The following is a 15,871-nucleotide window of genomic DNA, read 5'->3' as shown; positions in this document are numbered from 1 at the left end:
GGTCTAGAATGTGTTCACCATCCACCACTATCCCCTATTCCTTCCATGTGGTTAGCATGAGCTCATCTTTGAGATGTCAGCATAGGTGTCATTTCCTTTGGAAAGCTGTTATTATCCCATTAAATCTAAGTTTGATGTCTTTCCTATTTAAGAGGCTGCTTACTTGCCTGTCTCTCCCAAGCAACTATAAACTCCTTCAGGGTGGTGGCTCTCTCCTTTTCATCACTGACTCCCAAGGGCTCAGCACAATGTCTGGAATATCTGTTGTTTAACGCGTAATTGCTGAATAAAAGCTGAATGGAGTTGCTATGAGTGTTATATTTTGTATCTTTGGGCTGTAACAGAAACCACAAACAACAGTGGCTTTATTAAGAACATTTAATTGTATGTTTAACAAGGTGTCTAGAGCTAGGTGGTTCCAGGTTAGTCATGTGGCTCATCAGGATCTAAGCCCTTTTATCCTTTACTCCACCATCATTAACATGGTGATTTTCATCTTCCTCATGATCTAAATATGGCTGTCGTGCTCTAAGCATTGCATCTTCACATATTTGTAAAGGAAGAAAATGTTCTCTCTCTTTTGTCAATAGGGCATTCTTTCCCAGAAGACTCCTGTCCCCAGCTCTTTCCCATGTATTTTACTGTTGAGAACTGGGTCACATGCCCACTCTAAGACACATCATGAGTCATCCTTGGGGCTTTTATCTGAAGTCATGCTGCCCAGACAAAGTAGGGTTTCTTCTAGCAAAAAAAAAAAAATGAGTGTATAGCTGATCAGTAAGAAGTGAATGATGACTGCCCCTCAAGTCTTTCACTAGGTTTTACTAAAATCAAGGACTCTTCTCCATATCTGAGCTCTACTTTAGATTGGTGCAAATGCAACATTTGTGTTGTCATGTTCTTCTATCATGTGGGCGCCTCAGCAGCTACTCTGGCATGAAAAGCTGTAATTGTCTGTTTATTCTCATCAGTCACTTTCTCCTGAGCCAGAGAGCATGTTGACCTCTCCTGAACTTCAAGGTGGGCACTCGTTTCCCCTCAAGGCAACCAACAACTATTTCAGGCAGTGGAAAGAGTCAAGCATCATCCTCCAGTAGTATTCATTCTCAGTGAATTTTCTTCCATGGCCAAAGCTGCAAGAGTTTTGTTCAGTTACTGTGTCCTGATGTTACCACATCAGGACTAGATGCAATAAAAAGGCAATAATAATATCATAAAAGTTTTTATCGTGAACAAACTAACCAACTCCTGAATGGAACACAGTGCACCTATTTTTTGATAAAAATATCAAATTCAGTGGTGGTTATACAACTGTTGGAATCTAGATGACATCCCCAATATTTAGCCTTCCTAGCTCTTCCTCCATCCATCTACTTTACTTACCTGAAAATTTTTAAACTAAAAAGAGAAAGTGAAAGGAATCAAACTATTATCATTATACTTTACCTTTAAAAAGCTTGTTTCTTCTTGGTTAATGTGAAGATGATGATCTCTTACTGAGTGTGCCACGTGTTATAGTTGGGCTTTTCCAAACATCATCTTAGATCCTCATATCAACTCTATGCTCATTGTTGACGTGTTATATACTAGCAGCCTAAGTTTCAGATTTTAAGTGATTTGTCCAGAGTCATCAGTAGAACAGGGATTAAAATTCAGATTTTCCCAGTTCCAAAGTGATCCCTACATTCCCCATCATGAACCAAAACCTCTTCCTTCAATTTTCATCGTCACCCCCAGTATGCTCACTACTTTTCCAAAGTTCGTAAGGTTTTCAGTCATCTCTCACTGGTTAACCCTTCTGTCTCAGGTTTTTGGCAAAGTGGCCAATCCCATTCATTGGCTGAGATATTTATGGACAGACATGCAATTATTTATCTTCCTAGTTCAACAACTTAAGTCTGGAGGCACTCGCATCTAGCTCAGCAAATAAATACTAAGAATTAAAAAAAAAAAGGATAAGGCCTCCCTTGTGGCACAGTGGTTAAGAATCCGCCTGCCAATGCAGGGGACATGGGTGCGAACCCTGGTCCGGGAAGATCCCACATGCCGCAGAGCAACTAAGCCCATGCGCCACAACTACTGAGCCCATGTGCCACAACTACTGAAACCCGCATGCCTAGAAGCCCATGCTCCACAACAAGAGAAGCCACCGCAATGAGAAGCCCCCGCACACAGCAACAAAGAGTAGCCCCCGCTTGCCACAACCAGAGAAAAGCCTGCGCACAGCAATGAAGACCCAATGCAGCCAAAAATAAAATAAAATATATAAATTAAAAAAAAATAGCATCATTGCCTGCTAAAAAAAAAAAAAAAGGATAAATTAACAGACCAATCCTGTGACTGAGGAAAGTATTTCCTCTCTTTCCTTTGTAAGCCTAATAGGTAAGGCATGTGCTAAGAGATTTTAAAAGCTCCTGAGAACAGCAACGACAAGTAGTGATTGTTCTGAGTTCACAGAAGCCCCGGTGGTTTTGACATTTCCCCAAGGAATTAGCCGGGAGGTCCAGTTCAGATGGAGGAGGAAAGTAGGAAGGACCATCGGGCTTTGCTCAACCCAGGAGGAGAGAATGAACTGGTGAGTCTTCCCTTCTTTTTATTATAGTTTCTCAAAGTGCCTGAGCCTGTGGGCTACTTGGGGTGATGCTGGCTTTAGGAACTGGAGAGGTTTAAGTCTGGTAAGTCTCCTGGAGATCCACGAGGCACACCTTCATAGTGGGGGACCTGCAGGGGCGAGAAAGTTGTGTCTTCTAGATGATGGCATTCTTGCCAGCCTCATGTGCATTGATTGGACCAGAGAAGCTCCCCTCAGCTATTTTGCAGAGTCATCGGTGTACACTCCCACGGGGTACTCACTGAGGTGTTCATCCTCATTATCTGGCACTCCATATAATTAGACAAATTCAGGCAAAAACTGAAACACTTTTTTAAAAAAAATTCTTTTATCTTTAGTATATCTGAATAACTTGGTCTCAGAGCGCTTTGGGCTGAAATCATGCCTTACAAGAGCCAGGAGAGATTTTAAGCACCAAGTACTGAAGAAGGAATAGAGCGTGACCTGGGATTGAGCACACGTTAAAAAAAAAAGTTCTCATTTCTCCGATTCTTTTTTCACACTGCCCCTACCACTTAACACAGATAAATCTTGAAAAATAATCATGAAAAACTTGAAAACTCCTGCAATAGCTCTTTGGTGCTGAGGAGTTTAGATTTATTATTTTATTTGATCCTCAGAACTCATGGAAGGAATTAATCCTATTTCATAGACAAGAAATCTGAGACTTGGGAGGTTAAGTAACTTGCCCAAAGTCCTCAGCCTCCAAGGGCCAGGCTGGGAAACCAGTTCACTCCTTCCCCCTCCACACCCCGTGCTGTTCACACTCTAGCTAGGCAATGAGAAAGGGAGATGAAGAAAAAGGGGGTATGGAAGAGAGAGGGCGCACTGGAGGGTGGAAAGGAACCCAGAGGACGTGGTTCATATGTCAGAAAGGTATCAGTTACTTGACTGGTTTTTCTGGTTCCCCATGAGATCCATGGGAAATCCATACCCACTCTCTCCCCACCTACCCGCCTTTGTGAACCTACAGAAAATAAGTGACTTCATGTATACCTGCACTGTCCAATAAGGCAACCACTGGCCACGTGTGGTTTTAGAGAAGTAGCTGGTTCCAACGGAAATGTGCTCTAGTGTTAAATACAGAGGCTTTTGAAGACTTAATCAAAGCAATGTGTAAAATATCTCATTAATAATTTTTACATTGATTATACATTGAAATGACAATGTTTTGGATAGCTTGGGTAAAATAAAACATATTGTGAAAATTAACTTCACTCGCTTTTTTTTACTTCTTTAAAGTGGCTGCTGGGAAACTGAAATGACAAAAGGGGCTCACATCGGTGGCGTACACTATTGTAACCCACTGATCTTGACAGCGGGACAGTGTTCTAAAATCCTTGGACTGAAGGGATGCAAAGACTTAAACCTACTCACCTGTGTTTCCTACCGAACAACTCTGTGCCGGATCTAATCTTTTTTCAGCATGTCGACGAGCGTTCATGAAAATCTCTGGTTGCTCTTAATTCTTATCTAACTAGGTGTTGCTTTGGTGAAGTTTAGAGCCTCGTGTTTTCCGTCTCTTAACCATAGAAAGGGCGTGAGTATCAAAGGATTCGATAACAGATCAGGAGCCGCTTTTCTTCTTTTTTGTTGGTGATCAAATAGTTCTAGAGAAATCCACCAAAAAAACGTTGTTAGGACTCCCAGCTAGGCTTACCTCATTGTCAGGGCATCCTGGTGAGGGGGACAGGCTATCGACCTCTCCATAAATCTTACTCAAGAGCTTAGGCAGAGAGCACAGATGCAAAACCTACTCGGGTGGATCAGGAAACTTGGTGAGGCAGGTAGGCTACAGGGGGTGACCCAGGTGCACAGCTGAGAGGATTTGCCACCTGCCTCGGGGCACTTGCTGTCCTATAAGTCACAGGCCCAGTGCTGTCAGATCTTTCAAGTTTGAAAAGGAAGCCAGAAATCTGTATGCTTATGTAAAATAGCCTTATTATAAACTTTGGAAAAAAATTCTTTTCTTTTCTTTTCTTTTTTAAGATAATCAGTGGGCCAAAGTCAAATTGGGCTTAGTCTAGTCCCAGCCTTTGGAAGCCTGTCAGTCCGTGGTTTTACGACCTCTCCTCACTTGCTCTTCCTTTCCTGAAGGTTCCCCATGGCCCCATCTGACTTCTTGCAGTCGTCAGTTCAAGGGAACAAGCACTGTGATGTGCGAGAGGGCGTGAGGTAGAAACCGTCTCCTCGGGCGGTGAGGGTCTGCGAGATGAGCCATGCGCAGGCTTGGGTCATTTTGCTGAGCTCAGCACAGCAGAAGGCATGGCAGGAGCCTCCGCAGTTGAACCTTGCTGTATCAGCTTCTGTCCTCTGCCACCCCAAGCTCCTCCTGGGGGGGAGCGGCTTATACCTCCTGTGTCGGCACCGTGCTCAGTGCTTGACAAGCAATATTTCATGTCACCCGCACAACAGCCAATGTGACAGATGCCCTCACTGTACAGGCCTTGACTGTCCTTCCCAACCTCTCCCACCCTCCCACTCCCATCTGGCTCCAGGGGTCTCTTTTTCCTTCACGTGGCTTTTTCCTAAAAGTGTCTCCGTTCTTCTGCCCCGCGTTTCATCAGCCCCTCCATTCACAGTCAGCTTTTCTTGTCTCCTCCTGTGGTCCTCTCAGGACCCACAGACTCACTAACAGCCCACAGCATCCTTCACAGCCCCAGACCCTCAATGAGCCTGGAGCCTTCGGACTGTATAGCTCCTACCTAATGGAATGAAATTTGTTCTCTGGCAGGCCTGGGTTTAAATTCTGGTCCTGTTGGGTAAGTTATTTAACATCTCTGAGTTATTCGTAAAATGAGGATAGTAATACCTACCATTCAGAATTGTGGTGCGGATTAAATGAGGTAAGACACACTTTCCAAAAACATCTTCTGTTGTACAATATCATAATAGGTATTTACTGTATAAAAAGTCTGCTTTTTCCCCCTAGCAGTTAGGTTTGAGAAATACTAGGTCAAACAGGCAAGCCAATGACAGCAGGCCCTCTCAGAGCCTGTAGTATACTGTGGTTCTTTGTGAATCTCCAAAAGGGGCATTACAGTGTGCTCTATTTCACACGTATGTATGTATCCATGGAATCCTTCCTGTCTGTGTTGGGCAGGGCGTACAGATACCCTCAAGACTACTGTTCCATGGAACCACCTTAGGAAAGGCTGGGATGTTTTCCATGAACGATTGGTATCATTTTAGCATTATTATTACTCTCCTCTATGAAAAAGGCATTATATCTCCCCGCAGCCAGGCATGTCGGGAGGCACAGAATGTGCACAGCATCCTCTCTTTCGGAGTCCCCTCTGGCCATGCTTGCTGCATTTACTTTCCAGAGATCGTCTTGATTCTGCTCCTGAGACAGAAGTGCTGCGTGATTCGTATCGGTTGCCAATCCCAACCATTCCATCGGGGCTCCCCTCTGCACAGATGCCCACCACACTAGTGTCAAAATCACAAGTGGGAGCAGTCCCAAAGGCAAAAAGACAGCAGATCTTAGTCAAGGTTCCACTGCTGACTGGGTGGCTGCGGACCCCTTTTGGGACCTTGTTAGTTGCCTAAGAATGACATCAATTACCCCTTCTGATTCACAGGGTTTGCGAGGGTCACATAGGAAAGATGGAAAATGCTATGAAAATATGAAGGGTAGATTTACATGCAAGGAGTCAGGAGTTGTCACATGGCTTTAAAAATTACAGAAATACAAATAAGTGAAATTGATGCTGAGAATACTTCCCCTGCCTCTGATTAAACTTGGGGAATGATAATTGTTTGAGGTCTACCATTTCAAAAACAGTATGTGAAGAGTTGTTAAGAAAAATCAGGAGTTTTGAACATCTGAATTATTTTAAACACTGTCACATTCTCCTCATCTTCCATTCAAGGAAAAACAAAACAAAACTCAAGGAACTAAAACTGAAAATTAAAAAGTGAGCTTGATTGTCTCTTTCCTCTGTTTAGTCACCATTTATATTAACAGATTGGGTGACAGCAAGTTTATCTCAACTTCAACTGACACCTCACTACGAGGGAGAGAGAACACTATAGATGACAGAATCAAGATTCAAAAAGTTCTCTAGGGACTTTCTTGGTGGTCCAGTGGTTAGGACTGCATGCTTTCACTGCAGGGGGCATGGGTTTGATCCCTTTTTGGGGAATTAAGATGCCGCGTGCCGCGCGGTGCGGACAAACAAAAAAGTTCTCTAGGCTGGATTGCAGGGGAGAAGTTGGCAAGATGCAGTGCAACAGGCCTCATTATTGAGTTTTTGTCTTAAGTTATTATAAAAATACAAGGTGAGGGGATCAATGACTTGGGCTTAGCTATGCATGGAGAAGTACTTTATTTGGTTATGCCTGGATTTTAGTTGCCAATATGATATAACTATAAAAAAAAGTCCTTGGATATCTTGTTGGAGTTTGTTCTGCAGAATAGAGGAAATAAATCCTGCTATAATTTATGTAAGAACTGTTTAAAAGACATTGGAAATAGTTCCCCAAAGAACAATCACAGTGGTTGTCTTCCAATAGTTAAGTGGCTGTTGTGGAGAACAGAGTAGAGGTTGGTAGAGTCCAGCCTGATCTATTTTCCTTATGGAAGAACTTCCTAATCACCTGTGGTGGCAGAATCTTAACATGACACCCCTCCAATGAGCTTTGCCTTTGTATTATCCCCTCTGGTTGAGTGTGGGTGGCACCCAAAAGTATGATGAGCTCTAATTCCTGTGATTATGTTATGTTGTATGGCAAAAAGGGATTTACAAATAATAAATGCTGGAGAAGGTATACAGAAAAGGAAACCCTCTTAAACTGTTGGTGGAAATGTAAACTGGTGTAGTCACTGTGGAAAACAGTATGGAGGTTCCTTAAAAAAATGAAAAATAGAGTTACCATATGATCCAGCAATACCACTCCTGGGCATATATCTGGAAAAGATGAAAACTCTAATTAAAAAAAATACATGCGCCCCAATGTTCACAGCAGCAGTATTTACAATCACCAAGATATGGAAACAACCCAAGTGCCTGTCAACAGATGACTGGCTTAGGAAGATATGCAGTATTACTCAGCCATGAAAAAGAATGAAACATTGCCACTTGCAGCAACATGGATGGACCTAGAGAATATACTAAACGAAATGTCAGACAGAGAAATACAAATATTATATGATATCACTTATGTGTGGAATCCTAAAACAAATAATAGAAATGAATCTATATATAAAACAGATACAGACATAGAAAATAAGCGTATGGTTACCAAAGGGGAGAAGGAGGGAGGGAAGGACAAGTTAGGAGTATGGGATTAACAGATATTAACAAGATACTATACATAAAACAGATAAGCAACAAGGATTTACTGTATAACACAGGGAATTATATTCAGTACCTTGTAATAACTTAAATATAATCTGAAAACAAATAACTGAATCACTTTTCTGTATACCTGAAACTAACACAATCTTGTAAATCAACTAAATTTCAATTCAAAAAATAGAGAGAATCTGGATGGGCCTGACCTAATCAGGAGAGCCGAGAAAAGAAACTGGGCCCTTCCTGAAGTCAGAGAGACTTAAAGCATGAGAGGGATTTGATGCAAGGGAGGTTTTCCATTGTATCTTTGAAGATGGAAGGTTCAGTGTAGCAAGGAGCTCTGAGTGTTCTCTGAGAACTGAGAACTGAGAGTAACTTCTGGCTGACAACCAGCAAGAGAATGGAGACCTCTGTAGAACAGAGGTCTCTCACTGCCACAGCAGTGAGAGGCCCGCGTACCGCCAAAAAAAAAAAAAAAACAAAAACGATTACATGGTTTAAAGATGTTTAAAAAAAAAAAAAGATTACATGGTTTAAAGATGTTTTTTAAAAAAAAAGATTACATGGCTGTCGGCAGGATTCAGTGGCTTGTAGCTTAATAAATTAAAGTGTTGTCTGGACTGTGCTCCTTCTGGAGATCAAGGACTTCCTTCAAGATTACATGGCTTAGGGGCTTCCCTGGTGGCGCAGTGGTTGAGAGTCCTCCTGCCGATGCAGGGGACACGGGTTCGTGCCCCGGTCCGGGAAGATCCCACATGCCGCGGAGCGGCTGGGCCCGTAAGCCATGGCTGCTGATCCTGCGCGTCCGGAGCCTGTGCTCTGCAATGGGAGAGGCCACAACAGTGAGAGGCCTACGTATCGCAAAAAAAAAAAAAAAAAACAGACAATAGGTGTTCATCTGTGAAAGATGGTGTACAGCTATTTTTTTCCAAAAGATAAATTTGAACCAAGTAATTCCTGAGACATTCCTCCTGTTTAGTGATGCTCTTGCTCCACAAATAACTTTTAACAGAACATGCCATGTTGCCCCATCCATGCCTTTGACGTAGGGCGAAGTTTGGTTCTAGAAATTATCCCTGCTAGCCAGCCCATGTGCCTCATTCCCTTTTGATGTACTTTCAGCGCTCTGTCGCCATTAGCCTCATCAAAGGTCCTCAGCTGCACTTTTACTTCCAGGAACACGACGTGATAGCACTTTTGCTATAGTAGTCCTGGCTGACTTTATGAGCGTGGCTACAGCTGAGTGTGACATTATGTATATCTCTTTGGCACTGGATTTTGATTCACACTTCTAAAGACGGAATGGCTTTACTTACTCCAGAAAGAGCTAACACACCATTGTAAAGCAATTATACTCCAATAAAGATGTTTTAAAAAAAAACATAAGGGGGATATTTAAGAGGTTAAACTATTTCAGTACTTATTTTAAACTTTTTTTTAAACAAAACATTTTTTTAAATTTATTCATTTATTTTTGGCTGTGTTGGGTCTTCATTGCTGTGCGCAGGCTTTCTCTAGTTGCGGCGAGCGGGAGGCCAGCGGAGGCTACTCTTCGCTGCAGTGCACAGGCTTCTCATTGTGGCTTGCGAAGCATGGGCTTTAGGCACACGGGCTTCAGTAGTTGTGGTACGTGCGCTCAGTAGTTGTGGCTCGTGGGGTCTAGAGCGCAGGCTCAGTAGTGTGGCACACGGGCTTAGTTGCTCCGCGGCATGTGGGATCTTCCCAGGCCAGGGCTCAAACCTGTGTCCCCTGCATTGGCAGGCGGATACTTATCCACTGCGCCACCAGGACAGTCCCTATTTTAAACTTCTTCAAGGCTCAGTGTCTTTTTTATTTTTCTAGTTTGTCAACATGTCTACATTTTATTTTATTTTATTTTGGGGGGGGGGGGTTGGCAAAGATTTTTATTATTTATTTATTTATTGAAGTGAAGTTGATTTACAAAGTTGTGTTAGGTTCAGGTGTACAGCAAGGTGATTCATTTATACATAAATATCTATTCTTTTTCAGATTCTTTTCCCTTATATATTATTACAAAATATTTATTTAGTTCCCTTGTTGGTTATCTATTTTATAAATAGTAATGTGTGTATGTTAATCCCAAACTCCTAACTTATCCACCCCCCCCCGCCAAGACTCAGTTTCTTTGATATACAAATAATAACTTACAAATATTATTAATAATAATAACTATTTCAATACATGATAATGTCTATTTCATAGGATTCTTGGGAAGATTAAATGACACCTAAGCAAATGTCCAGAAAGGTTAGTTCTTATTGCCAAATGCAGACAAAAGTGAAAGTACTCGTGACATTTTATCCTTACTCAAAAGGCACTTCATGGCATGAATGCAGGGAAAATACAGGAAACTATAATTAACAACATTTGGCAAGTAGTGATAACTAACACAAATTACTACATGTGACTAAACCAGTAATAGAAGGTTGAGGAACAATACCACACCAACATGATTCATTACCTAGAGACAATATTATCCTAACATTAAAGAAAAGAACTTTAAAACATGGCAGAGTTAGAGATAAGAGAGCATTTTAAGAATATCCTCCCATTTAACACATAAAAGAACACAATTTGGCATGTCTAGATAAAGACAGCAAAGGGTAGATTGTGAATAATAAATAGAAACTCGGTGCTGTGATTGTTGTTTTAAAAAAAGAAGATAAAACATGATGAATTCTAGCATCATACAAGGGCTCAGAGATATTATCTCCTTGGCCATGATTCAAAGGACTAAAAGTTTGAGGATTATACAGAAAGAGATAACTTACTCTAAGACTACTGGAACATTCTCACTCATGGAAAACCCTAACATGTCACAGCAAAACGCTGGCATTGCCATCCACAGGAGAAAATTGAAGTACTGAGAGTTATTTATGTGATATCTTGGTTGAGTAAATCAATTTACAACTTTGAGCTGTAAGAATCTGGTCTGAGGAAGTAAAAGTGTTATGAAAGTAACCCAAAATACCCATTCAAAAAAATCTGAATCACTACTGTGTCTTTGCATGGTGGGTATGCAACAGATATTTCAGATGGATAAACACATGAATGGTGAACATAAGAATAAGATGATTTACAAAAGCTGAAAAAGACTTGTTTACAAGACCAGTGGTTCATAAATGTTACTGCTCCAGAGGCAATAATTCCAGAACAAAGACAGGAGGAGACCCTAGGAGGTGATTCCATAAGATTAAGAGGATCCCACCAAAAGGGAATTTGGTGAGGAAACCATGCTTAGATGAAACTGGGCCCTGTAATTCTCCTTTCCTGAAGAATATGACCAATCCTAGCTCTGTCTCTGATTGCAGCTGTGAGAACTACCTATAAAGAAAAGAAAGAAAAAACATGTTTTTTTAAATGCCCTTTCTGTACTAGTACTTCTTGTATGTTCTCATTGAATCCCTATGAGCTAGTTACTCAGATATCAATTTTACAGCTGAGGAAACTGAGGCTCAGCTAAGTAAACGTATAAAAGGTCACATTACGTAAGCATCAGAGGATGCTCTGTCACACTGTTTACCTCCTATGCAAGTGAAGGATGGCTGTACTGGTGTGTGTGTGTGCTTGGGTGTGCTCGTGTATATAGTTACTACATCTGTTAATCATTTAATTAGTTTGGTGTTTATCTTAAAGCCTTTTTCCTAGTTTCACATATTACAAAGGTGAGCAGTTTTCTTTTGGGCCTGCATTTGACTTCAGTTTTGACAATTTGTGCTCAGTGGGAAAAGTAAAAATTCCATTTAAGCCACTGGATCAATCACTTTCAGAAACACAACTTATGGTTTTGGCAAATAATATTTAGCTCTAAATATTGCCTGTGGTCAAATCATTTCACAGTGAGTCCAATGGGACTAGCCACTTTTAATCCACTGCAATTTTGTTGTAAATTAACCAAGCTAATATTACTCTCAAAAAATACTGAGTGTTCAAAATGTTTCAGGAACTGTGTTAAATGCTTTGCATGCATTATCACATTAGTTTCTCACAACAACCCTAGAAAAATAGTTAATGCTCTTACTTCCATTTATGAAGGAGGAAATTGAGTCAACAGAAGTAAAGTGGATTACCCAAGGTCAGATATCTGGTTAGGTGGTAGAGGCATGATTTGAACTTGGTTTTCTTACGCCATATCCCAAGCTTTTACCTGTGACGTCAGACTACTTCCACTGTGTTTTACAACCAGCCACATTTTTCACATGAGGAATCTAAAGTTCAGTGAATGAAATCATTTACCCAGATCACATTAACTGTCAAGTGATGGAGCAAGAAATAGAAGTGAGAGCTTCTAGAAGGCAATGGGGTGGGCTATAAAGAACAGAGGCTCTGCTGACAGACCTGGATAGGGCTCTAAATTGTGACCTTAGGGAACAACCCCTGTCAAAAGGCATGTGCAAATTTCAGTTACTCCTAATCCAAGCTGCTTCCTCCGTATTCTGGTCCTAGAAAAGACAATTAAGGCTGTGTTACCTCTCCTGTTATCTGGAATACAGAATTCTAGTGGGGAACAAAAAAGCGAGGGAACATTACTGCTTAGAGAGAATACAATTCAAGTCTATGTGAAGATGGGCACAACCTCTGTGCTATTCAACTCCACTAATAGGTGGCAGATCTGGGGTCCTCACCCTGTGGAACACAGCCCGTTTCCATTACCATCCTTGACTCAGTGTATTGCAACTCAAAACTGAAGGAGTCACCTCTCTCCTCCTATGAACCTATTATCAGACCGCTGCTAACCGTGACAGAGCACTTCCTTTGTGCTCAACACCTTACACTTCTTGTTTAATCTTCACAACTATTCTTCCAGGTGTGTGTTATTAATATCCCCTAAGTACAGAGATGGAAACTGAGACTTAGAGAAGTTAAGTCCTGAGGTCACATAGCTAATAGGTGGCAAAACTCACTTTACTGCAATGAGCCACGTATAATGGGGTTGAGATTCTGATGCTCTCACTCCTGTTCCCAGTATCTTTACATTTACAAGACCTCTGGATTCTACTTATCTTCCTCTCATGGCACACATATTGTTCCTGGCTCTCTCCTCTACCCTGCATTTCTTAATGGATTTTACCAGAGGTAAATCAATATTTAGGAGAAATCTGAATGACTCTTACTGCATCAGAAGACTAATCATCTAGAACAATCAAATTATACTTGAGATTAATCGGTCAAATGGAAACATGATAAACTCGAATCACATCAACATTGGCAAGCCAATTGGGAGTAGATTGAAAGAGTACCAAATAAAGTAGTGATTCTTTTATCTTAAACCTCAAGTCCCATATCTAGCCACATAAACTCTGGGAAAACTGAGAAATGATAGAAAGGAATTTTACCAAGATTTATGAGGCCAGTTTATCAAAGAAGCAAAAACATTGCTTCTACTCATCTTTGCTCAAGGAGCTACTTATTTCTGAAAGTTACTCTGACATTAACAAGGTCTTTTATATCTATCTATCATCTATCTATCTATCTATCTATCTATCTATCTATCTACTATCTGCTATCTAGGTTTACTATCTACTTACTTATTTTTTAACAGATAGGGAAAAAAAAACTGTTGATATTCTGATTGAGCTGTCCCCGGCCATAAGCGATGTCTGTCACAGAAATTTATCTTGGTTACAGGGATGTGATTTTATCTCTGCTCCTATGTATGTCAGCACTTCCCAATCAACCACACCAGGAGGCAGCTACTGTATTCCCAGGTCACCAAACCTCCTATTTCCAATAGAAATCCCCTTCTCTGGTCTTTTTCTTTTTTCAATCACTTTTCAAATTTTCCTGCCATTTTCTCTTTCTCAATCCAATCTCACTGAAGTAATTAAAGTAACTTCCACCTGCTTGGAACAATATCTAATAACAAACTCCACTTTTATTTTATTTTTATTGACATATATAATACAGTGGTGTCAATAAAGTACACTGATTTCAAGTGTACAGTTCTATGACCTCTATCAACACTTGGTTAAATGGGATTGCTAATGGTTAGTCCTCAGACTTAATATATCTCTCCATTTATTTAGATATTTGCTCTCAGCAATAATATGTAGTTTTTAATTTAGAGGTCCTGTACAACTTTGTTAGAACTATTACAAGATAATTGATTTTTTCCCTTGATAGTATTGCAAATGATATTTAACTTTATTTTCAAATTGTTTGTTACTAGTATATACAAATACAATTAGTTTTTCTGTATTGGCTCAATATCCAGCGACCGTGATAAATTCACTTATTAACTCTAATAATTTGTTTGTACATTCTTTTCATTTCTTCATGTACATAATCACATTATATACTCATAAAAAGAGTTTTACTTCTTTTTTCCCCAAGGTTATTGAGATATAATTGACATATAACAATTTGTAAGTTTAAAGTATACAACGTGTTGATTAGATACACTTAAATATTGTGAAATGATTACCACCATAGCGTTAGCAAACACCTCCATCACCTCACACAGTTACCACTTCTTTTTTGTAGTGAGAACTTTAAGACTTATTGTCTTAGCAACTTTCAAGTATATAATACAGTATTGTTACTTTTCATTTTCCAATTATTGTAAACATTATTTCTTTTTCTTGCCTTACTGCACTGGTTAAGACTTCCAATACTATACTGGATATTAGTGGTGATTGTTGATAACCTTATTTTGCTTGTGATCTCAGGAGAGGCCTATATTTTATCATTAAGCATGATGTTAGCTGAAAGATGTTCCTATCTCTTGTTAGGTTGCTGAGAGGTTTCTTTCTGTTTTTTCTTAATGTATTGGTGTTGAATTTTATGAAAGTTTCTCTGTATCTATTGAGATCACCTTATAATTTTCCTCCTGAAAGTTAACATACCAAATACAGTGATTTTCAAGTCCTTGTAATCCTAGAATAAATTCCATTTGGTAATGATGTATCACCTTTTTAATATATCACTGAGTTAGTTAGATGATATATTTCAGGATTATTTCATCCATATTTCTGACAGATCTTAGCTTGTAATTTTCCTTTCTTGTAACATACCTATCAGATTTTGGTATCTGAGTATGCTCGCCTCATAAAATGACTTGGGAGCATTCCCACATCTATTTATGAAAGAGTTTGTGAAAGATTGGTATCATTTTTACCTTAAATATTTGAAAGGATTCACAACCCATCTGGGTTTGAAGTTTGTTTTTTAGTTTTTTTCTCTTTTTTTTTGGTAGAAAAGCTTTTAGCTACACATTCATTTTCTTTTATAACCTTAAAAATACTCAGATTTATTTGAGTTTATCAATTTTATTAACCTCACAAAGTATAAATTTGGCGTTATTGTCTCTATTGTATGTCTGCTTTCTATTTTATTCATTTCTCTTCTTATCTTTATTTCCTTCCTTATGTGTTAAAATCTTCAATGATGAGAGCGAATTTAAGTTCTATCAATTATGCTTTATAAGTTTTGAAACTATGCTTACAGGTACACAAAAATTTAAGATTGTTATGTCTCTCTCTCTCTCTGTTGAATGGATCTTTGTTCTTCTTTTTCTCATAATATTTCTTTTCTTAGAGTCTATTTTGTCTGATATTAATATAGCTATACTGATTTTCTTTTGTTAGTCTTTGCATGATACATTTCTCCCTTCTTTATCCTTATAATCTATCTGCTTCTTTATATTTAAAGTGTGTCTCTTGTAAACAGCATATAGTAGATCTTCTTTTATTATGTAGTCTGACAATCTTTGCTTTCAGTCACAGAATTAAGGCCATTTACATTTAATGGAATTACTGGTATAGTTGGGTTAAAGTTCATAATGTTGCTATTTGTTTTCCATCTACTTTATCTGTTCTATGTTCTTTCCTTCACTTAGCATTATATCATATAATGTCCCATAACTCTACATTGAGTTCATACATTTTGTTTTTAATGGCCCCACAATAGCCCATTGTTTTGACCCACATCTTATTGAATG

At 39.5% G+C, this 15,871-nt stretch overlaps 1 protein-coding gene across 1 annotated transcript in view; it reads left to right on the top strand.

Moving 5' to 3' along the window:
- Positions 1 to 2,035: 2,035 nt before the first annotated feature.
- The window catches only part of LOC307186358 (putative cation-transporting ATPase 13A5), a gene marked incomplete at its 3' end in the record, with an annotated part of 102,089 nt that continues 88,253 nt past the window's right edge, over positions 2,036 to 15,871 (top strand). Inside the window, 1 exon segment of the mRNA XM_079921413.1 lies at positions 2,036 to 2,575. Within this exon segment, the coding sequence (XP_079777539.1) occupies positions 2,513 to 2,575 (63 nt within the window). The 5' untranslated portion in view covers positions 2,036 to 2,512.

The sequence above is a fragment of the Stenella coeruleoalba genome, assembly GCF_951394435.1.
Source record: "Stenella coeruleoalba genome assembly, chromosome: 5".
NCBI classification, from domain to species: domain Eukaryota; kingdom Metazoa; phylum Chordata; class Mammalia; order Artiodactyla; family Delphinidae; genus Stenella; species Stenella coeruleoalba.
Note: the sequence above shows the minus strand (reverse complement) of the source record. Positions and strands in the feature narration are given on the sequence as shown.